The sequence below is a fragment of the Astatotilapia calliptera genome, chromosome 18 (genome assembly GCF_964374335.1).
Source record: "Astatotilapia calliptera chromosome 18, fAstCal68.1, whole genome shotgun sequence".
In the NCBI taxonomy this organism is placed as follows: Eukaryota; Metazoa; Chordata; class Actinopteri; order Cichliformes; family Cichlidae; genus Astatotilapia; species Astatotilapia calliptera.
Window position 1 is genome coordinate 16,374,363 of NC_137439.1, and position 24,865 is coordinate 16,399,227.

A 24,865-nucleotide genomic window follows, 5' to 3' on the forward strand; every position below is an offset into this window, starting at 1 on the left:
CAATTATGATTATTGGTTATCAATTATTATTGAAATGCCTGTTTACACACTGGTTCCAAAGTCACAGTGACAAAGCATTTTTCCAGCTTAAAATGTTGGCAGCCATTCGCTGATAAGAAAGTGAATAGAAACAGCATATGACTGAGCAAAGAAAAGAAGCTTTATTTGGTAGAATTGGAAAGGGTTAGAAGATTACCTGTTAGAATGTGTGTCATCAGTGAGAAGCTTAAAAAAAGACCCTAACAACAAAAAGCTGCAATGTTATATTGTGGTTCAAACTTGGGGAGAACTTTATGATCACTGTAGAGTCTGTCCTTTCATGCTGCTGAGTTCATTAGTTTACAGTGTTGTGAGCCTTTCCTGTTAACCTTAAGGGTTTTAGCTGCTGTAGGTGTACTACACAACCCAGAAGATGGGTGATCAATAACAATATAATGGCACAAAGACAACATTTAACAGTCAAAACACATCAAGGTACCAAAATCCATACACAAAAAAAACCTTTTTTCTTTAACACTTAAAAAAACAACAGCTCTAAAATGACATCCTGTACTTGTGTACAACTTAGCTTAGAGAATAACTTCACAAGGCAACTATTTAAACACAAGGCTGCTACACAGTGTATAGCTGTTCCACGGAAGCCAGTGCTAAATTGAAGTGAAAAAATAAATAAAAGAACTTCACCATTACAATGAAACTGCATAAAAGCTACAGAATTAAAGCCTTTTTCTCCACACAGTTTCAACATAATGGCTATATAGATTTTCTTCTCGTCAGGACATCTGTGAAACAAATCTTGTGCACACCTTAATATGAGGCAATACTAAGGGACATAAAATATGAGTCCAAGAGGCCATGTTCACTTGGGTTGGGTTGCTTTCTGTTCTTGTTCAATAGGCTTTGCAAAGTAATCTCTGTACATGGAGAACAGGACACCTGAAAACAACAACAAAACATAAGAAGCATGTAAAATGACTCGTGTTTATAGTATTATGATTTCAGGTTCAAACCACAAATCACAAATAAAGAACTGGTTGCAGTTTGGCAGTAAGAACTGAAAGATGACCCACCAACAGTCATTGCTCCCACCACAAAGCCTTGGGCAGCTACACGCATGTGAATCAGGTGCACCGACATTTTTGTATCTCCACGACTTTTCATTTTCATCAGCCTGTAGCCAACAATAGCAACAAATCCAGCCATCCCTGCAAAAAGCAAAAGTCACTAAAACAAAAATAAGACAGCAACATATCCCCCAAATCCTCTGAAAACTCACTCAATAAACCCAAAAACTTAAACTTTTCTGAGCACATATTTTATTTGTCCTTGTCATAATATGTACTCACCGACTGGGACAAATGGATTCTCCTTTGCCTTTCGCCAGAATTTGGACTCACTCTCCTCATAAGAAGACATCTCGCCTGAAACAAGAACGAGGTCAATTGAGTTCAAACGCTTGTTGGCCGTGTAGCAGTACAGCATGCAAGCTAATTCAGTGCTGATAGAAACCAATAAAACGCATAGAGAAACATGTCAGGAAGTATCAGGCTGTGCCTCACACAAAAAAAATCTCCAAAATCAGGCTTTAAAAGTCGTTCCCACGAAAGAGGTCCGAGAGTCGCTATTAACAGGACATGAAAACTTCAGAGGTGACAGATGAAGGGCACGGACTAGACCCATCTTTCACAGACCTAACATTAAACAACTGTGCCTGATATGACGCGACACTTTTAAGTAGTATTATATTTAAATATTAGATATTTTGAAAGGGAAGAATTTTTATTCAGCTGCGAGGCCTTTCCGTGTGGTGCGGGAGAAAAATGTGGAAAAGCAACAACTCTACAGTTAAGATGAGCTACACTTTAAAAAGCACGTAAAGACACTTCCACCGAACTGAAGAGGGCTCCCTCTTACCTGCTTTAAGGTGTCGTTAGCTGGAAGCACCAGTGAAAGAATTATCCGCGGAGATCTACGTCTCCTCCGAGCAGCAGCCTGTAGTTATGGAGGAAGTAATAAGCCGGCATCTACGTGATACATTTTGCGTGCTACATAACAGTTCCCTTGTATGCATGCCTAACGTCAGCAACCGCTGTACTGTGTTTACGTTCAAACAGAATGTAGTAAATACAGGCAACATCTTCGAAAGCCTTGGACCTACAAGCTCAAGAAGGCGGAGAAAGTGGATGAGGTCCTGTTAGCATTTTCACAACATGTGGAACACGACCCAGTGTGACCTAGAGTAATGTGTGTCTACAAAGGATATGCTGGAGCACTCTCTGTATGTGTTAATGTGCTCTGGTTTTGTTTCAGTTTACTATACTGTCATTGCTGTAGGTCAGGGATGTCTAACTCATTTTACATGGTGTGGGACATAAGTGGGCCAGACAATTTAATCCTGGAGATATTTTATTATAAGCCAAAAGAAGTGTTAAAGAATTTCAAGAACTTATTTGAACAATCTCATACACTTGCACACCTTCGTACATAAAGTTTCTTTTTGCACAATGCTAAGTACATTGAAATACAGGGTAAGTATGTTACAGTTTAAACCAAAACAATAAGTCAATAGGAAAAAAAATAGGGTAAGGAAGGAAGTGGTTGGCTGCAAAACAATAACAACTATATCAGTTTAAAGAAACTACAGAGTACACTCAGACTGGAAAGCTGTTCTAACAGTTATTTGGCAATAACAGGAAAAAGAAGCTTTTTCATACCCAGTCGTAGGGTGTAATATGTAGCTATAAAAAGTTACAGCACATGACAGTACTGAAGAGCATGAGCAAACTCAGACAGTGGAAAGATCACCAGATTACCCAGAGGTGAGTTTAGCCAGAATACTCAGAGAGCAACTCACACTGATCCATAGAGCAGACAAAACCCAAGCTTCAGGCCCTGCAACGATGAGACAGTCCAGAACATAAGACCAGCGGGGAAGTAGGAAGGAAGCAAATAATCAATATTCTTTTGATTATTTTAATAAAATTTATTTCGGTTAAACAGTGTAACACAGAAATGTGCACAGTTGTGTTTAATGGCAGACAATTAATGTAGTTCACATACAGTTCATATATGCTACATTATACAGTTGATATAGCAGCATACCCTGCTTCTAAGCCACATTGTCACTTGTGTTGATGTTTAGATTAACACCTGTGCTGTTTTCTTTTAAAAAATAAAATAAAATAAAATAAAATAAAAGCTGAAAAACAGTTAAGCATTCAATTATGCTGATTCTTTTTGTTGTTCGCCATTAAAACAAAAGTCCACTAGATGGCGCAACATTCCCACTGAATTCAGTAGATCAGCGTGCAATTAAATTAATAGAGTTTAACGTTCAAAGACAAATCTCTAATCATTTATGATCGGTAATGGGTTTCAGGGTCAGTCACACAATGCATGCGAGCTTTCAAATGCAGGCCGAAGTCAGCTTTTTTTTCTTTTTTCTTTCTAGTTATCGCAACCATGAAACTAGAACATGTATAATCTCCAGGAAAATCTGTAAAACGCGTCCTTCCCACATGTTTCAGCTCAATAGTTTCCCTTTTGGACAAAACAGTTTCTGAGTATTGGTTTGTTTTGCTTGCCTTGAGAAATCTGCAGTTTTTCTTTTCTTTCTTTGTTTGGTGCTATGAAACATTCAGTCTGTAATGAAAATCAGCTGGCCTCGATACCTCCGATCTTTCGTCGGGGAATAAACGGATGAGAATGGAATTCTGCTGCATGCCAGATGTTAACTGATTGAAGAACTCAGTTCCAGAGAAATTTGACACTGACTTCAAAGACCATTTACGGGTTGTTGATCTTGATTTTAAGGATGTTTGAATATTATCGGATTGCATAACGGTAATTATAAGCAATTAAGATGAAAATTATTCTTCCGCGAAAGTACATTGTTGATTGAACACAATGTGAATTGTTGCTTGTATTCAGGAGACCTTTGCTTTTTTCCCCCCAGGACTATTTAGTTATCAGTTCCAGGAAAGCTGAAACCCGTTGGGCTTGTCAGAGGGGAGGAGCAAAGGTCTGCTCATTATAGCAGACCTGAAACTTTCCTTCAGATGAATCTGTGCTGGTTAACTGAATCAGTCATGGAGCTGCTGCTGCCGATACTTCTTGGCTTTCTTGCTTGTCTGGTCGGAGGGCTGTACCTTCTCGGAGTGTTCAGACAGCAGCGACCAGGAGAACCCCCCCTCGATAAAGGGCTCATTCCTTGGTTGGGTCATGTCTTAGAGTTTCGCAGGAACACCTTGAAGTTCCTAGAGAGAATGAAGAAGAAGCACGGTGATATATTTACAGTACAGCTGGGAGGGTTTTATATTACATTTGTCCAGGACCCTTTTTCATTTGGGGGGTTCGTTAAGGAGAGTCGGGACAAACTGGACTTTCGAAAGTTTGCAGTGCATCTGGTGCACAGAGTGTTTGGATACAAAGCTGTTGAAGGGGAGCACATTGTTCTCCACAATTCCAGCAACAAGCATCTGAAGGGGGAAGGTCTGCAAGAACTGACCCAATCTTTTATGAGTAATTTGCAGAACATGATGTTGCACAACATTGGATCAGCTGCAGAGGACAGGACCTGGAAAGAAGATGGACTGTTCAGGTACAGCTACAATGTTGTTTTCAGAGCTGGATATTTGGCCTTGTTTGGCAATGTGCCACCCAAGTCAGAACAAAGTGAGGAGAAAGCCAAAGAGAAAGACAGAGCTGAATCAGAAGCTTTGTTTCAGGAGTTTCGTAAATATGACCAGCTCTTCCCCAGACTGACGTATGGGGTCCTCCCACCGATGGAAAAGTTGGCTGCAGAGAGGTTGAAGGCATACTTCTGGGATGTTCTGTCAATACTGAAAATGAAAACCAAGGACAATATCAGTGGCTGGGTGTGGGACATACAGCAGGGTAAAGAGGAGATGGGCATCGATATGTCAATGGTAAACAGATACATGTTTGTGCTTCTTTGGGCCTCTCAGGGCAACACAGGGCCTTCTTCATTCTGGCTGCTGCTCTTCCTCATGAAACACCCAGAAGCCATGAAAGCAGTGAAGGAAGAAGTGGATAAAGTTCTGAAAGAATCTGGACAGGAGGTCCGGCCTGGTGGTCCTATGGTCAACCTGACCCGTGAAATGCTGTTGAAAACACCGATCCTGGACAGTGCTGTTGAAGAGACCCTCCGACTCACTGCTGCACCCCTCCTCACCAGGGCAGTGATAAAGGACATGACCTTCAAGATGGCTGATGGGCGAGAATATTTACTTCGCAAGGGTGACAGAATTGCAATCTTTCCTTTCAGTTCTGTCCACCATGATCCAGAGATCCATCCTGAGCCGCACTCATTCAAATATGACCGCTTCCTGAATCCAGACGGGACCAGGAAAACTGATTTTTACAAAGCAGGAAAGAAGGTAAAATATTACACCATGCCCTGGGGATCTGGGGTCTCCATGTGCCCTGGCCGTTTCTTTGCCACCAATGAGCTGAAACAGTTTGTTTTCCTCATGTTGGTCTATTTTGAACTTGAGCTGATGAATCCGGATGTGAAGATACCTGAAATTGACCTCAGTCGATACGGATTTGGAACGATGCAACCTGTCAGAGATGTCCAGTTCAGATTCAGACTCAGATATTAAGACAGTCAGATGAAAATAAAACTGTGATTTTCTTTTTCTTTGGATCAAGATGGTTTGATGAGCACTTCCAAACTATGGAAGCAGATTTAAATCTAAAGTTTTTGACGTGTTGGTCAACTGTAACAATTCAATATGCAAATGCACTGATATTCTAGACATGTATATGTATATTGAACACATCCTGATCATAACTCTTCTTCTTTAAGTAATTTGCAGATCAGCAATCAGATTAAATCCAGTTAGAAATGATATTGATGGGCATTGTTTAAGATAACAACAATTATGATTATTGGTTATTAATTATTATTGTGAATGTTCCCTTTTTTTCTGTAATTGATGTGACATGTGCACTTAGAAATTGAGACGATTCATGTATATCGTAGTCAGTTTCAATTTTTAGTTCAATTTTCTATGTACATTACAAGTTTTTGCTTTTTGTTTTTTCCAAAATAAATTTTTTTTGTAAATGTCAGATTTTGGAGTTTTATGTGAGCCTCTTTTAAAACTCAAAAAACCAAAACAAACAAAAACAAAGTTATAGGCTGACTTCAGTCAACTCAGTGACATAGATTCTTTTACTTGTTCCCTACAACAAAATCCAATAGATGGCAGCAGATTCCCACATTCCCAATGTTTTTAAAATAAACAATAAATTGTACAAAAACACAGAATCTTAGAAGAATGATACAAATGAAAACTAATATACGTGATTTTATATTTAATTTATTTTAAAATGAATGTCAGGAGTTTAAATACATACTCCAGTTTAAAAATAAAAATAAAATTAGAAACTTTTGGCAGTTATTTTATTGTTCATGCTTTACAGGTTAAAAAATTCCATTCACAGAATGGCTGGCTCACCACTTTAGTGATGAAACCTCAGTTACAAAAATGCTTTTGTGAATTTTGCTGAAGTTGCAGATAAATAGTAAGAATAAATGCATTTGCCTGATTAATAACTTAGAAGGTTATAATAAGAAGGATTTTGACATTCAAACACAAATTAATCATGAACAGAAATTATTTCAAGGTCATTCACACAAGGCAAGTCTGATTTCAAATGCAAATCAGGGTCAGATTTTTTTTACAACCATAAAACACGCACACATAGATAATCTCTAGGACAGCGTGGGGAGAAAAAAAAACAAGGAGTTTGTCTTCTGTGGTTCAGCTCAGTGCTGCTCTTTTAGGCCAAAACATGACAGTTTCTGTGTCTAATTGGAGTAAGCCAGACATGTTTTTGTTTGCCTTTGCCTTTAGTGTTCTTTGGTCTATGACTGATGCTGTGAACCATCTTTTGTAAAGTTCATTTAGCAAAACCAACAAAAACACTCCGACAGTGCAATTCCCCCTGAACTCCGTGACCTTGACCCGATGTTGCACCATATCGATTTTTCGCTTTCACGTGTTTTCTTGATCCCTTTGGTGCTCTCATCAGGAAAGTTCAATCTCACCACTAATGAAAACAGTTAAGACATTTTTAATAACACAGATTCATCACTGCAAAAGAAAGTGAAATGAAATCTTTATCAAATATGTAAAAACATGCAAAGCCAGTCAATCATTTTTGAACTTCAGCAGACTGTCTCGACTATCTACCAGACATGTGCAGAGGGGCCGGCAGGGGCTTGAGCATCTGCCCCTTTCCTGATGGGTGCCCTTTTCTTGAGCCTTTTTTTTAATGTGTGTGTAAATACAAAATATGAGTAACTGTATTCCGTTACAGTTACCGTTTAAAAAGGTGGTATTTAGAATACAGTTACTTTGTTGAAATAAATGGATTACACGGCGGTACTTCCCTGTTTCATATTGTCGCGGGTCAGGACTGTTTGGGTTTTGTTCGACAGCTATGTTCTGTTGTTCCAGGCGGCAGCGTTACGGTTGCCATGGTTACAGGGTGACGCTCTCTCTCTGCGTGTTTCCTGGGTGAGAGAGCGCCTTTTTGTTGTTGTTGTGCTAAGCTAACAGGCAGAATGCTACAGGTATAGCTCTAAAGAATGTAGCATCATAGGCAGTGTAGTCCGTGCTGCAGGGAGAATGGACTGCCATACACGTTATGTGTCTGTGAGCGAGGGAGGGAGAAAAAGTAAAAGTAAAAGCTGTCATCAAGCAAAAACGGGAGCTGGAAGCATGTAAATATAATAATAACCACTGCAGCCAAGAAGAGTGCCTGAGGAGCCCAGTTGTAAGTAAGCTATTAAGACTCGACTGTACACCGTGTTCGTGTTTTCCTCCAAAAACAATAAGTTCTGTTGGAGCAGCCTTTCAACGCCTCTCTCTGTCTCTGGCAAGCAAAGTTGACCCAGACAACAAAGTAAAACTAATTTTCGGCTACGAGCCCGACACAGAATTACCATATTAGCCAGAGGTCCCTTTACTACGTTCGGAGCCGCGGACCTTCAGTGACAGTAATAAATCACATTTTTATTATTTATTTATTATTTATTATTACATATTTATTATAAATAATCCTAATTATACATCTTGCTTCCATATTTGTATCCTGTGTCACTAAAAATACTTTTTATTTTAGTTTTATACATTGATTAATGACCTGCAGAATCTCCTTATCATATTAAGTGATTCATAATTGTCACTTTATGCTTTCTCCATCTCTAAAGTGATGACATCCTTGCATTACATACTTTAGGTTCATTTTCTGCAGGCAGGTTTCTGACAGAGAACAGACAGATTTAGACTATAACCTGCAGCGCTCTATAGATGGATACATAAAGAAATGCATAATTACATGTATGTGCTAACTTTCTAGACACTTTGTTACATTTATGATAAAGTAGATAAAACACATTTGTGTTGGCCTTGGCTCATAGTTCTTGTCTTTAAATGAACTTTGTCTGTGTGTGTTTCAGGTGCTGCTCTCTCAAAGACTGAATGAACCAGCATTGCAGCCATGGGTCACTGTGAGCATCACAGGGGAGGTTGAAGCCGCCCACTGCAGCTGTATGGCCGGAGTCGCAGAGACCTGCACCCACGTCGCTGCTCTTCTGTCTAAAGTAGACGGAACAGTGTTGATCTGTGGCACAAGGACTGTTACAGATGAACCTGCATACTGGGTTTTGCTGGGTAATATTACCAAGATACAGCCAGAGGTTGGCCATAAGATAGACGACTTCTCTTCAGCTGCCCAAAAAAAGGCTCTTGATCAAAACATACACAGACCATCTGTAGTGACAGGTAAAAGGAGCCGTCCTCATAACAGAAAAATCCCACCTGCTACTGTGGAGGAGTTGTCACTGCTATAATGCAATAATGTTTTATCTAGGGGTCTAGATGTATGCCTGTAGTGCACTGCTGTGTAAATAATTTGCATTTACTGAATATGTACTGACTGAGTCCCGCTGTTCAAAACTTGAATAAAGAAACAAAATAATTTTGCCTTTTTTTTTTTTTTATTAAAACCACTTTATAGAACATCACATCAGTTACAGTGTAGAATCCATGTCATTTACAGTTTACAAATGACAAAATGTTTACACCAAATCATGAGTGTTTACATGATATCACCCACTACTAACATTACTTTATTTACTGTATCTTTTGAAAAAATAACAGCACAATACTTAAGAACATTTAACAGGAGCAGGTTTCATTTTTCCCTGGTTTTATTATCACACTGTTCACCAAACGCAGCAAACCTTCACCATCTTATCCAGGAGGGTCACCTCTTCACCCTCACATGGAAGAAGTAATCTGATTGGCATGGTGGTTTGTTTGAAGCAGGTCCCTCGTGTAGCGCTGGAACTCAGTCATGATGTTTCATCCATTTCATCGGCTGGTTTGCTGCAATAATGCCAAATAATTAGCAACTCTATAAATAGACGGTAGTTCTGCAAAATCACTCAGTAGGATGTTTGTTCTAATTTGCTACGACCTCAGAGCGCATAGAAAATAAAACTAATAGGCTATAAAGAGTGATATGAACATATTTAGAACTTACCGGAATGAAAATGTCTGGAGCACCAACAGATATTTGGAGATGGAAGAGAACTGCACGTCAGCTCGTCTCACAGCTGCTATCCAGGACTGGTGTCAAGCCAGCCTCCAATTCGAGACTTGCAGTCAAGCCAGCCTCCAGTTGATTTTACGTTCCCTGTGTTTTCAAAGTATTACGGGAATGGATGTGGAAACCAGATTTCAAAATAAAAGCCAACTTCGAGTGAATTAACAGATATGTTAAGAACATAATAACATATAATTTAGGCTTTTTTTTTTTTTTTAGAAACTCTAATGTTACATCTACATGACACAGCCTTGTACCCTAATTGTGCCCTGTCAAGGCCATCTTATTTTGGATTTCAAAGTAAAAGCCCTGTGAATCTTCATTTTTGAACTACTCTTTCAATGAATTCATAATGCTCTTAAAAGCAAAAGTCGTATTTCCAAATACTATTTGAACTTTGTATCAACACTTTCCAACCGCAGTCTTTTTCACAGTAATACCATATCAAATAAATTCTTTCTGATTTTGCTTTTCATAGTAATGGCCCTTTGAAATTGCCGATATTTGACTTAATCTTCTAACGATTCAAAATGCTCTAAAATGGAAAATTCCTGTTTCCACAGGGTAATTCCACCTTAGATCAACAGTATACAACCCCACAGTGATACCATATCAATATCAAGTCATTCTGATTTTGCTTTCAAAAATAAAAGCCCTTTCAAATTGTCCATAATTGACCTAACTTTCAGTGATTTCAAAATGCTCTAAAATGGAAAATTCTTGTTTCCACAGGGTAATTCCACTTTAGATCAACAGTATACAACCCCACAGTGACACCATATCAATATCAAGTCATTCTGATTTTGCTTTCAAAAATAAAAGCCTTTTCAAATTGTCCATAATTGACCTAACTTTCAGTGATTTCAAAATGCTCTAAAATGAAAAATCCTTGTTTCCACAGGGTAATTCCACCTTAGATCAACAGTATACAACCCCACAGTGACACCATATCAATATCAAGTCATTCTGATTATGCCTTCCAAAATAAAAGACTTTTCAAATTGTCCATAGTTGACCTAACTTTCAGTGATTTCAAAATGCTCTAAAATGGAAAATTCCTGTTTCCACAGGATAATTCCACCTTAGATCAACAGTATACAACCCCACAGTGACACCATATCAATATCAAGTCATTCTGATTATGCCTTCCAAAATAAAAGCCTTTTCAAATTGTCCATAATTGACCTAACTTTCAGTGATTTCAAAATGCTCTTAAATAGAATTTTGCTGTTTCCACAGGGTAATTCCACTTTAGATCAACAGTATACAACCTCACAGTGATACCATATCAATATCAAGTCATTCTGATTTTGCTTTTCATAGTAATGGCCCTTTGAAATTGCTGATATTTGACTTAATCTTCTAACGATTCAAAATGCTCTAAAATGGAAAATTCCTGTTTCCACAGGGTAATTCCACCTTAGATCAACAGTATACAACCCCACAGTGATACCATATCAATATCAAGTCATTCTGATTTTGCTTTCAAAAATAAAAGCCCTTTCAAATTGTCCATAATTGACCTAACTTTCAGTGATTTCAAAATGCTCTAAAATGGAAAATTCTTGTTTCCACAGGGTAATTCCACTTTAGATCAACAGTATACAACCCCACAGTGACACCATATCAATATCAAGTCATTCTGATTTTGCTTTCAAAAATAAAAGCCTTTTCAAATTGTCCATAATTGACCTAACTTTCAGTGATTTCAAAATGCTCTAAAATGAAAAATTCTTGTTTCCACAGGGTAATTCCACCTTAGATCAACAGTATACAACCTCACAGTGATACCATATCAATATCAAGTCATTCTGATTTTGCTTTTCATAGTAATGGCCCTTTGAAATTGCCGATATTTGACTTAATCTCCTAACGATTCAAAATGCTCTAAAATGAAAAATTCTTGTTTCCACAGGGTAATTCCACCTTAGATCAACAGTATACAACCTCACAGTGATACCATATCAATATCAAGTCATTCTGATTTTGCTTTCAAAAATAAAAGCCCTTTCAAATTGTCCACAATTGACCTAACTTTCTGTGATTTCAAAATGCTCTAAAATGGAAAATTCTTGTTTCCACAGGGTAATTCCACTTTAGATCAATAGTATACAACCTCACAGTGATACCATATCAATATCAAGTCATTCTGATTTTGTTTTCAAAAATAAAAGCCCTTTCAAATTGTCCACAATTGACCTAACTTTCAGTGATTTCAAAATGCTCTAAAAAGGAAATTTTCTGTTTCCACAGGATAATTTCACTTTAAATCAACAGTATACAACCTCACGATGTTACCATGTCAATTTCAAGTCAGTCTGATTTTGCTTTTCAAAATAAAAGCTTTTTCAATTTGCCCATATATGACTTACTCTTGGAGCGAATTCAAAATGCTCTAAGATGGAAAATTGCTGTTTCCACAGCATAATTCCACTTTAGATCAATAGTATCCAACCCCACAGTGATACCATATCAATATCAAATCAGTCTGATGTTGCCTTCCAAAATAAAAGACTTTTCAAATTGCCGATATACGACCTACTCTTTTAAAGAATTCAGAACGCTCTAAAAATGAAACTTGCTCTTTCCACAGGATGAATCCATGTTAGATCAAAAGTGTACATCCACACCATGGTACTACTTCAATTTCAAGTCATTCTGATTTTGCCTTCCAAAATAATGACCTGTTGAAAATGCCAATAACTTACCTAACTTTCAGTGATTTCGGAATGCTCTAAAAAGGAAATTTTCTGTTTCCACAGAATAATTTCACTTTAAATCAACAGTATACAACCCCACAGAGATACGATGTTAAGATCAAGTCACTCTGATTTTGCCTTCCAAAATAAAAGTATTTTCAAATTGCCCATAGACGACCTACTCGTTTAACGATTTCAAAATGCTCTTAAATTGAAAGATGCTGTTTCCACAGGATAATTCCACTTTAGATCAACAGTATCCAACCCGACAGTAAAACCATGTAAATTTTATGTTGGTCTGATTTCGCCTTTCAAATTAATGGCCCGTCGAATTTGTCCATATGTGATATACTCTTTCAATTATTTCAGAATGTTTTAAAAATGAAAATTGCTGTTTCAACACATATTGGGTTTTCATTTTGAAAAGCAAAATCAGACTCAATTGATTATGACAGAATTGAATCATAAAGATGATGTAAAAGGAAGCTGAAATTGCCACTAGGTTGTAATTGATAGTACGTTTATATTTTAAGTCTGTGGAAAGATGTCATGGTTGGTTTGCAAGCTGTTTTGTAATTTCTTTATTTAGAATGACATCTTTCCACAGACTTAAAATATAAACGTACTATCAATTACAACCTAGTGGCAATTTCAGCTTCCTTTTACATCATCTTTATGATTCAATTCTGTCATAATCAATTGAGTCTGATTTTGCTTTTCAAAATGAAAACCCAATATGTGTTGAAACAGCAATTTTCATTTTTAAAACATTCTGAAATAATTGAAAGAGTATATCACATATGGACAAATTCGACGGGCCATTAATTTGAAAGGCGAAATCAGACCAACATAAAATTTACATGGTTTTACTGTCGGGTTGGATACTGTTGATCTAAAGTGGAATTATCCTGTGGAAACAGCATCTTTCAATTTAAGAGCATTTTGAAATCGTTAAACGAGTAGGTCGTCTATGGGCAATTTGAAAATACTTTTATTTTGGAAGGCAAAATCAGAGTGACTTGATCTTAACATCGTATCTCTGTGGGGTTGTATACTGTTGATTTAAAGTGAAATTATTCTGTGGAAACAGAAAATTTCCTTTTTAGAGCATTCCGAAATCACTGAAAGTTAGGTAAGTTATTGGCATTTTCAACAGGTCATTATTTTGGAAGGCAAAATCAGAATGACTTGAAATTGAAGTAGTACCATGGTGTGGATGTACACTTTTGATCTAACATGGATTCATCCTGTGGAAAGAGCAAGTTTCATTTTTAGAGCGTTCTGAATTCTTTAAAAGAGTAGGTCGTATATCGGCAATTTGAAAAGTCTTTTATTTTGGAAGGCAACATCAGACTGATTTGATATTGATATGGTATCACTGTGGGGTTGGATACTATTGATCTAAAGTGGAATTATGCTGTGGAAACAGCAATTTTCCATCTTAGAGCATTTTGAATTCGCTCCAAGAGTAAGTCATATATGGGCAAATTGAAAAAGCTTTTATTTTGAAAAGCAAAATCAGACTGACTTGAAATTGACATGGTAACATCGTGAGGTTGTATACTGTTGATTTAAAGTGAAATTATCCTGTGGAAACAGAAAATTTCCTTTTTAGAGCATTTTGAAATCACTGAAAGTTAGGTCAATTGTGGACAATTTGAAAGGGCTTTTATTTTTGAAAACAAAATCAGAATGACTTGATATTGATATGGTATCACCGTGGGGTTGTATACTATTGATCTAAAGTGGAATTACCCTGTGGAAACAAGAATTTTCCATTTTAGAGCATTTTGAAATCACAGAAAGTTAGGTCAATTGTGGACAATTTGAAAGGGCTTTTATTTTTGAAAGCAAAATCAGAATGACTTGATATTGATATGGTATCACTGTGAGGTTGTATACTGTTGATCTAAGGTGGAATTACCCTGTGGAAACAAGAATTTTTCATTTTAGAGCATTTTGAATCGTTAGGAGATTAAGTCAAATATCGGCAATTTCAAAGGGCCATTACTATGAAAAGCAAAATCAGAATGACTTGATATTGATATGGTATCACTGTGAGGTTGTATACTGTTGATCTAAGGTGGAATTACCCTGTGGAAACAAGAATTTTTCATTTTAGAGCATTTTGAAATCACTGAAAGTTAGGTCAATTATGGACAATTTGAAAAGGCTTTTATTTTTGAAAGCAAAATCAGAATGACTTGATATTGATATGGTGTCACTGTGGGGTTGTATACTGTTGATCTAAAGTGGAATTACCCTGTGGAAACAAGAATTTTCCATTTTAGAGCATTTTGAAATCACTGAAAGTTAGGTCAATTATGGACAATTTGAAAGGGCTTTTATTTTTGAAAGCAAAATCAGAATGACTTGATATTGATATGGTATCACTGTGGGGTTGTATACTGTTGATCTAAGGTGGAATTACCCTGTGGAAACAGGAATTTTCCATTTTAGAGCATTTTGAATCGTTAGAAGATTAAGTCAAATATCAGCAATTTCAAAGGGCCATTACTATGAAAAGCAAAATCAGAATGACTTGATATTGATATGGTATCACTGTGAGGTTGTATACTGTTGATCTAAAGTGGAATTGCCCTGTGGAAACAGCAAAATTCTATTTAAGAGCATTTTGAAATCACTGAAAGTTAGGTCAATTATGGACAATTTGAAAAGTCTTTTATTTTGGAAGGCATAATCAGAATGACTTGATATTGATATGGTGTCACTGTGGGGTTGTATACTGTTGATCTAAGGTGGAATTATCCTGTGGAAACAGGAATTTTCCATTTTAGAGCATTTTGAAATCACTGAAAGTTAGGTCAATTGTGGACAATTTGAAAGGGCTTTTATTTTTGAAAGCAAAATCAGAATGACTTGATATTGATATGGTATCACCGTGGGGTTGTATACTGTTGATCTGGAGTGGAATTACCCTGTGGAAACAGGAATTTTCCATTTTACAGCATTTTGAAATCACTGAAAGTTAGGTCAATTATGGACAATTTGAAAAGGCTTTTATTTTGGAAGGCATAATCAGAATGACTTGATATTGATATGGTGTCACTGTGGGGTTGTATACTGTTGATCTAAGGTGGAATTACCCTGTGGAAACAAGGATTTTTCATTTTAGAGCATTTTGAAATCACTGAAAGTTAGGTCAATTATGGACAATTTGAAAAGGCTTTTATTTTTGAAAGCAAAATCAGAATGACTTGATATTGATATGGTGTCACTGTGGGGTTGTATACTGTTGATCTAAAGTGGAATTACCCTGTGGAAACAAGAATTTTCCATTTTAGAGCATTTTGAAATCACTGAAAGTTAGGTCAATTATGGACAATTTGAAAGGGCTTTTATTTTTGAAAGCAAAATCAGAATGACTTGATATTGATATGGTATCACTGTGGGGTTGTATACTGTTGATCTAAGGTGGAATTACCCTGTGGAAACAGGAATTTTCCATTTTAGAGCATTTTGAATCGTTAGAAGATTAAGTCAAATATCGGCAATTTCAAAGGGCCATTACTATGAAAAGCAAAATCAGAAAGAATTTATTTGATATGGTATTACTGTGAAAAAGACTGCGGTTGGAAAGTGTTGATACAAAGTTCAAATAGTATTTGGAAATACGACTTTTGCTTTTAAGAGCATTATGAATTCATTGAAAGAGTAGTTCAAAAATGAAGATTCACAGGGCTTTTACTTTGAAATCCAAAATAAGATGGCCTTGACAGGGCACAATTAGGGTACAAGGCTGTGTCATGTAGATGTAACATTAGAGTTTCTAAAAAAAAAAAAAAAGCCTAAATTATATGTTATTATGTTCTTAACATATCTGTTAATTCACTCGAAGTTGGCTTTTATTTTGAAATCCGGTTTCCACATCCATTCCCGTAATACTTTGAATACACAGGGAACGTAAAATCAACTGGAGGCTGGCTTGACTGCAAGTCTCGAATTGGAGGCTGGCTTGACACAAGTTATCCAGGCTAGACGCCTCCGTTTGCTAACATCGATACACAAGCCGCTCATGTTGCTTCCAGGTTGGGAAAGAATGAAAAGATAAACCATTTTCAACCTTATTCTCTTGCCGGTCGTGCGATCGAACATTGCAGCCGACCACACAGCAAATACGAACCGTGGCTGTTGTGTGTGCTCCCTTTTCACTTGCGCTAGACCCCCAAAATGGCGGATCGGGCCAAAATCCTTTCCACGCCCACCCCCGTGACATCACGCTCCAAAGCCCTATAGTACATTCACGTAGTTGTAAACAGCATGATAATATATTAAGTAATCCAAAGTATTCAGAATACATTATAGAATACATTTTGGGGCATGTATTCTATAATCTGTCGTGTAATACATTTTAAAAGTAACCTTCCCAACACTGACTATAGTCTACAGCCCACAGGAGTATTCGTTTGTTATGTACACATGGTTAAGTTCTCTTGTGGCAACTGATGAATTGAAACAAATGAGCATTGTTGTATGTGCACTGAGCGACAGAGCAACAAAACATTACCTGTCCTTTTATTAACTACAGAAGTAGTGGTAGTCATTAGCCGCTAGCTAACTGGGTAAGGGTGTCAGAGGTTTGTAGCTCTTATTATAATTACGATATTCAAACACACACACACACACACACACACACACACACACACACACACACACACACACACACACACACACACACACACACACACACACACAGTATTTTAAAGAAAATACAGATTATATTAGATTTATATTTCAAATATAACAAAATGATGATTCTTCAGCAGAAAAATTATTGTATCTCTACGGTTTAAATATTGTACAAATTGAATCATCATAAATACATTATTTTATATTTATTGCTTTTTTTTAATTTTTATTACTTTATTTTTATATAAAAAGGGAAGAATTCTGGATCAGCATCATGATCGAAACTTTTGGCCATAGTATATACAGTGTTCTGGAGAAGGTATAAAATGTCACTGTATGCGCATGCGTGTGTGCACTTGTTTAATCAGCTACCATCTTTCCTATGGACTTTTTAATGTCTACAGTCACAGATCGACAGCAACATTTTACCCCATCAGGTGAAACATAGGCTATGTTTGCTTTGCATTGACCCCACCTGATGACAGTGATACAGTATGACGCGATTCCATATTAGATTCTTGATGAATTTGGATTGTTGTTGTTCAGCCTGGTTATATGTGACCCTTTTTAACTTGTTTTGTGATGCTCTCCTTGTAATTGCATATGTATGCAATTTGCGGGGTGGGGGTGGGGGGTGGGGGGTTGTCTCCCCTCTCTCAAAACATACAACTCAGACGGCAGGTATCAGGAAAATGAGGACAAGTGGGTTGGACATTGACATCAGCTGTTGTTCTAGTTCATTCTATTAAGAAAACAAGTTCGACTCGGGTAATTTTCTGCACAAGAGATAAAAAAGGTTTGGGTCATGACTTTATTGTTTTGAATTCCGAGATTAAACCCCACTGGCTGAGCAGGTGACCATATTCTATACAGCTCAATGTTGGCCCTTTGCTGTGTGTCTTTCCCTGTTATCACTCCCCTCTTTTCTATATACTTTTGACTGCTGCACTATCAAAATAAAGAAGCTGGCACCTGGGAGGAGTCAGTTCAGTTATAGATAATGCAAATGACAAAACAGACCATGTGGCTTGCAGATGTGTGCAGTTCTGCATGGCAATGGGTAAAACTGAAGAAGATACAAAGCCCTAGAAATAACAAATATAACAAATCAAATCAAAGAAAACAAGAGAACTCCATATGAAACTCTTTGCTAACCTCAACAAACCAGACTAAATGCACAGATATACATATGTAATGAGACCAGTACAAATGCAATACACATGTAGACTTATTCCAATTAAAGACTTGTTCACAGAGTAACAAAGTGTGCAGAAGCAGAATCAAAAAAAATTTCAAAAATCTGAAATTTTAACAACAAAAAAACAAATCTGTTTTCTCTCCATTGTGTATCCAGCCTCTTGCCCTATAACAGCTGGAAAAGGCTCCAATTCCACTGCAATCCTGGACTGGATAAATAGAAGGAGATGGACGGCTGGCACTGATTTTCAGAAAAATTCTACTTAATTTGGATATGGAAAATGTAACGGAAAATCTGCAATACATGTGTTCCCATGCTTCATTTTATAAGTCTCCATGTATCATCCAAAGAATTATACAAAAAAAGGTGTTTAAAGATAAGACTTTTGTTTTTATCTGATTGGCTTAATATCTGAGTCTGTATCTGAACTGGACATCTCTGACAGGTTGCATCGTTCCAAATCCGTATCGACTGAGGTCAGTTTCAGGAATCTTCTCATCAGGATTTATCAGCTCAAGTTCAAAATAGACCAACATGAGGAAAACAAACTGTTTCAGCTCATTGGTGGCAAAGAAACGGCCAGGGCACATGGAGACCCCAGATCCCCAGGGCATGGTGTAATATTTTACCTTCTTTCCTGCTTTGTAAAAATCAGTTTTCCTGGTCCCGTCTGGATTCAGGAAGCGGTCATATTTGAATGAATGCGGCTCAGGATGGATCTCTGGGTCATGGTGGACAGAACTGAAAGGAAAGATTGCAATTCTGTCACCCTTGCGAAGTAAATATTCTTGCCCATCAGCCATCTTGAAGGTCATGTCCTTTATCACTGCCCTGGTGAGGAGGGGTGCAGCAGTGAGTCGGAGGTTCTCTTCGACAGCACTGTCCAGGATCGGTGTTTTCAACAGCATTTCACGGGTCAGGTTGACCATAGGACCACCAGGCCGGACCTCCTGTCCAGATTCTTTCAGAACTTTATCCACTTCTTCCTTCACTGCTTTCATGGCTTCTGGGTGTTTCATGAGGAAGAGCAGCAGCCAGAATGAAGAAGGCCCTGTGTTGCTCTGAGAGGCCCAAAGAAGCACAAACATGTATCTGTTTATCATTGACATATCGATGCCCATCTCCTCTTTACCCTGCTGTATGTCCCACACCCAGCCACTGATATTGTCCTTGGTTTTCATTCTCAGTATTGACAGAACATCCCAGAAGTATGCCTTCAACCTCTCTGCAGCCAACTTTTCCATCGGTGGGAGGACCCCATACGCCAGTCTGGGGAAGAGCTGGTCATATTTACGAAACTCCTGAAACAAAGCTTCTGATTCAGCTCTGTCTTTCTCTTTGGCTTTCTCCTCACTTTGTTCTGACTTGGGTGGCACATTGCCAAACAAGGCCAAATATCCAGCTCTGAAAACAACATTGTAGCTGTACCTGAACAGTCCATCTTCTTTCCAGGTCCTGTCCTCTGCAGCTGATCCAATGTTGTGCAACATCATGTTCTGCAAATTACTCATAAAAGACTGGGTCAGTTCTTGCAGACTTTCCCCCTTCAGGTGCTTGTTGCTGGTAATGCGGAGAATACCGTGCCACCCTTCAACAGCTTTATATCCAAACACTCTGTGCGCCAGATGCAGAGCAACCTTTCGAGCGTCCAGTTTGTCCCGACTCTCCTTAATGAATCCCCCAAATGAAAAAGGGTCCTGGACAAATGTAATATAAAACCCTCCCAGCTGTACTGTAAATATATCACCGTGCTTCTTCTTCATTCTCTCTAGGAACTTCAAGGTGTTCCTGCGAAACTCTAAGACATGACCCAACCAAGGAATGAGCCCTTTATCGAGGGGGGGTTCTCCTGGTCGCCGCTGTCTGAACACTCCGAGAAGGTACAGCCCTCCGACCAGACAAGCAAGAAAGCCAAGAAGTATCGGCAGCAGCAGCTCCATGACTGATTCAGTTAACCAGCACAGATTCATCTGAAGGAAAGTTTCAGGCCTGCTATAATGAACAGACCTTTGCTCCTCCCCCAGGATAGGTTTCTGCGAATTTGTTTGGAATTGTTTACTAAAAAAAAAAAAATGTACTTAAGTATCAATTGAGGACACGATTTTCCAATTGTCCTAGAGATTCCCCTCTTTCGAAATCCAAAAGAACATACTGTAGCCTGCAGTGATATTATGTTTATGTTAACAGCTCTATGACAGCAGGTATGAAGAGATTGTGGAGCAATGAGTGCACACTGGCAACAAATATCACTCTAGTTAATCATAAGTAAGAAAAATAAAGTTTTGAGGGGTCAATGGCATTGCATGCTGTTGACACTAGATGCGTGATTCTGGTTTATTTTTTACCAGAATTGTTTAGGAACAGTCAGTCAGTGTTCAAGTAAATTATAACTAAGAAGAAAACTGTCACTGTTCTGGGTAATTTTGACCCAGCTTTTTCGGTTTCTTTTATTTTGGTGTTTTTCTAGATTATGTTCATTATATTTATGTTCTGATTCCTTAGCTATCCTGTGTTGATTATTGTCAATGGAAAATTGTACTAAGTAGCCAGTATAAGCTTTTAGTGATATAAGTTTACATGTGATAGAATACTGCATGATGACCTTTTCCTTGCTTAGAACTGATTGTCCTTTATAAAACGTGTTCTGATTTTTCTATCTGAATCTTCCCCAATTCTGACCTCGCACACACACACACACACACACACACACACACACACACACACACACACACACACACACACACACACACACACGCTCACGTATCAACATTCCACTGAACAAATGTTTTTATTTTTCTTGTGTCTAAATAAAGACAAGTGCAAGAACAGAGCGCTGATCACAGGGCCCCCACTCTCGTGTGAGCGCTCTGCGACCACCCTTGCAAGAAAAATCTGCAGCGTGTGTGTGTCTTCACTCTTAGACTCTCAGCTGAAGAAGTGTCTTTTAGAATAAATCTCTTGACATTTATTATAATTATTCTGATTTAGGCTTTGTTCTCTTGCCCTCATGTTTAGTATAGGTTTAGTTCTGTGCTTAGTCTTCTCTGCTCGTGTGTCCCTCTGTGTAAAGTCCATGTTTCTCAGTCCGCATCTTTGTGAATTGTTTCTGGTTTCCTGTTTTACTTTGAAAGTTCATGTCTCATGTCAGTGTGTTCAGTTTTACTTCTCCCTTGTCTTGTTAACCTAATTTCTCCCAGCTGTGTCTCCCTCCTGTTTCTCATTCCCTGATTACTTCCCTGTGTATATAAGCCCTGTGTTTTCCTGTGCTCTCTGTCGTGTTGTACTTTCTCCATGCTGTGTGTTTGTCGTGGTCCAGTATTCCAGCACCTCTGTTCAGAGTTTTTGTTCTGTTCTTGTGAGTCTTATTTTGAGGAGTTTTTCCAGCAATAAAGCTGCGTTTTCAGTTTAAGTCCTGTCTCTGAGAGTCCTGCATTTTGGGTCCTTTTTCCTGCCTGCCACACAGCCAACCATGAAAAAAACAGGTTTTGACACTAGGCCTGCCAAATGGCCTTATTTTTTTTGCAGAAGAGTTTAGGATAGCTAAATAAAAATATAAAATATCAGCTCATTCGGGCCATGCCTTTTTTCTTTTCAGAGATTAAAATCAGGCACCAGTTTAGTTCTCTGGTTGTGAAGGTGATGATCTACAAGACCGCTGAAATGCATTCGTTCTTTGCTCTGTGTCTTAACGATCAGTCTCTCCCTTTCTCATTGTGCCAAATCTAAAGTTTGGTGGAGGGGAGATTATGATGTGGGGGTGATTCTCAGGAGTTGGGCTTTCCCCCGTAAATCCAGTGGAAAGAACGCAAGAATGCTCAAAAATTCCCCTAAACACATTCCTAAACAATATGGCAAGCCTTCCCAGGGGAGTTAAATTAATATTAAACCCTATTTATCAAGAATAGGATGTCACTCACGTTCATATGAGTGGGAAGACAGACCAGCAAATACTTTTGGCAGTATGGTGTATCTGCAAACACAGTAGTATATGTGAGGGGGCAAACTCCTCAAGATGGGTGGTGACCATGGTGGCCATTTAGAAGTCGGCCATCTTGGATACAACTTTGTTTTTTCAATAGGAAGAGGACCATGTGACACATCAAACTTATTGGTAATGTCACAAGAAAAACAATGGTGTGCTTGGTTTCAACGTAACTTTATTCTTTCATGAGTTATTTACAAGTTTCTGACCACTCATAAAATGTGTTCAATGTGCTGCCCATTGTGTTGGATTGTCAATGCAACCCTTGAGGAGGACTTTAATATCACCAACCATTCCCATGTTATTACGGTGTATCCATATAAATGGCCCACCCTTTATTTATTATCATTGTCGCAGGTACAACAAAATTAAACGTGGTCTCTGATCAGTGCATCATCCATAGAAATATAAAAATATAAAAAAACAAAATTGAATAAAATCAATGAAAAAAATACTTAAAGTGCTAAAAAAAATAGTATGAGCAAACATTCACATACATTCCCACACATGCTTCAGGCAGTGCATAGATCATTATAAAAGTGGTGTGATTTTTTCAGAAGCAGCATTCAGACATGTTATTGCGGTTGGGTAAAAGCTGTGTTTGAGTCCATTTGTCATTACACTGATTGCTCTGTACTGTGTGCCCGAGGGCAACAGTTCAAACAGGGAGTGTGGGGTATCTTTTATTATGTTCTGAGCTTTTTTAATACAGCGGGTATTATGAAGATCTTCCAGTGTGGGGAGAGGGCAGCCAGTGATCCTTTGAGCGGTGTTAATGACCCCTTTGGAGTGCTTTCCTCTGAGCCACCGTGCAGCTAGATGCAATAGATTATTACACACTCGATGGTGGCTCTGTCGAAGGACAGAAAAAAAGTTTGTTGCTTTCTGCTTTTTTTGTATTCTGTTCTTTTTGCCAATAAAAATACACTCTGAGTTTCAGTCTGTCGTCACTGTCTGCAATTGGGTCCACGCTCTCTCCACTCCACGGATCTGCCAGCGAAGGCGTGACAAGTCCTTCATTCTGGTTTATTTTCACCAGAATTGGACATCAACATCACATGTTGTTCTAGCAAATTATAACTAAGAAGTAAACAGGTTTTAACACTGTTTACTTGAGGACATAGTTTTTATTTAGTGAAAAATTTCCAGAAACCCATCCTGCGTGCTGGGGGAGGAGCAAAGGTCTGCTCATTAAAGCAGGCCTGAAACTTTCCTTCCTTCCACTACCATGGAGACTATATTTTTGGTAGCGTTTGAATGAACGTCAATCTTTCTGTTTGTAAACATGATGGCTTAAAAAACTTTCAGTGATTTCTGAAAGTATTTAGAATGTGGTCATATTAACAGTCCATTTGTCTTATGTCCAATGAGATCTTTAACTTCATCCTATTGATTTAAGATTTTGGTTTAAAATGGACTAAATGTCTAAGTGTTGGGTGTAAAAATCATATTAATGAATGTTTCAGGTATTTATTAAAGCTGTGAGGGGATCAAATGCACAACAACACACACAGAGGAAGTGACTTTATACCCCAAATTCCACTATATTGTTACATAACACACAGCCTTGTGTTTAAAATCTTACATATAAAACCTTGTTAAGCAAGATTTTTTTGGTCTAAATCTTGCTTTGTTGTTTCGTTGCCTTAAGGCATAGTAGACCTACATAGATTTTTTTAATGATTTAATCTTATATGTTAAGCACATTGAGTTTACTTGGAATGAAATGTGCTATATAAATTAAATTCACATTACCATTGTAAATACAGGTCTCATTTAGAAACTCAAAAGTGCCTCAATAGTTTGAAGAAAGGAGAGGTTAACTTCACTCTCACACTATGTTTTACAAGCTCCTTGAGGGTTAAAATATTTAGTGTTGTTTATTGCTGAGCACACACATCAGAGATCTGCTTGCTATATGCTCTGTTTTGGTGTTTAGATCTATTTCAACTGTAGGGAACAATACTCACCTAAAAGTGGTCATAATTATCAAAGCAAAGCAAGGAGGTTCAGATTTCAGATGCAGTTCTCACATCAGGAGTACATTTCCCAATCCATGTTAGTCCTTCTCTTTGAGTCTCACTGCTATTGTTTTTACACCTATTTCACATTGTAATCTAAGGAGTTTGGAAAGAAAAGCATCTAGACTACACAGACCTGGCTGACTGAGAACCTTCACGGACCTATTTCACATTGTTTTTTATTTATCTATTACACCTTAATTTCAAACAAAACGTCTGCTGAGATTAACATCTCTTAAACTAAGCTTAGCATCAACACATATACACATAAAACAAAGAATTTACACAGGCAAGAAAAGAGATCACCCAGTAAGACTTTATACATAAAAAATATACTTTAGGCTAAATGTAGGGCAAAAAAACACATCATAAAGTACACAGTAATGTCTACAGGACAAAACATTTGAATTGAAAAAGAAAAAAGCTGACACATTTGCTGTCACAAGCTTTAGGTATGAACAGAAATATCATATGTTATAAACATGTAATATTTTAGAAACAGGTAGAAATGGAGGCCACAGTTCTGCAAGCCTGACTGCTCGTCACTGCTTTTGTGTCCTTTTGAAGTTTAGGATCTGGCTGCTGGACTGGGGTCAGCAGTTGTTTCTGTCTTGAACACAAATTTTTTCCTTTCTCTCCGCTCAGAGTGCCGTCACTATTATGACAAAAA

At 37.8% G+C, this 24,865-nt stretch overlaps 3 protein-coding genes and 2 long non-coding RNA genes across 5 annotated transcripts; 2 read left to right on the forward strand and 3 right to left on the reverse strand.

The window, feature by feature from the left end:
• Positions 1-138: 138 nt before the first annotated feature.
• Positions 139-2,230, reverse strand: LOC145421683 (HIG1 domain family member 1A, mitochondrial-like). Its single transcript, XM_080292254.1, has 4 exons — positions 1,915-2,230; positions 1,347-1,421; positions 1,071-1,205; positions 139-936 (listed from the first exon to the last, which is right to left on the reverse strand). Exons 2-4 carry the CDS (start codon positions 1,414-1,416, stop codon positions 860-862), a joined length of 282 nt encoding a protein of 93 aa, XP_080148380.1. The 5' UTR covers positions 1,417-1,421; positions 1,915-2,230; the 3' UTR covers positions 139-859.
• A 922-nt stretch (positions 2,231-3,152) lies between these two features.
• LOC113011306 (7-alpha-hydroxycholest-4-en-3-one 12-alpha-hydroxylase-like) lies at positions 3,153-6,096 on the forward strand. Its single transcript, XM_026150790.2, has 2 exons — positions 3,153-3,843; positions 3,956-6,096. The coding sequence occupies exon 2, from the start codon at positions 4,059-4,061 to the stop codon at positions 5,622-5,624; it is 1,566 nt and encodes a 521-aa protein (XP_026006575.2). The 5' UTR covers positions 3,153-3,843; positions 3,956-4,058; the 3' UTR covers positions 5,625-6,096.
• Positions 6,097-7,054: 958 nt separating this feature from the next.
• On the forward strand, positions 7,055-9,015 carry LOC145421685 (uncharacterized). Its single transcript, XR_013903043.1, has 2 exons — positions 7,055-7,809; positions 8,495-9,015. It is a non-coding gene; the product is annotated as an uncharacterized LOC145421685 (long non-coding RNA).
• Positions 9,016-10,239, reverse strand: LOC145421684 (uncharacterized). The gene is made up of 2 exons (XR_013903042.1): positions 9,583-10,239; positions 9,016-9,425 (listed from the first exon to the last, which is right to left on the reverse strand). It is a non-coding gene; the product is annotated as an uncharacterized LOC145421684 (long non-coding RNA).
• A 7,548-nt stretch (positions 10,240-17,787) lies between these two features.
• LOC113011311 (7-alpha-hydroxycholest-4-en-3-one 12-alpha-hydroxylase-like) lies at positions 17,788-20,460 on the reverse strand. The gene has a single exon (XM_026150794.2). It carries the CDS (start codon positions 20,160-20,162, stop codon positions 18,597-18,599), a length of 1,566 nt encoding a protein of 521 aa, XP_026006579.2. The 5' UTR covers positions 20,163-20,460; the 3' UTR covers positions 17,788-18,596.
• Between the last annotated feature and the right edge of the window lie 4,405 nt (positions 20,461-24,865).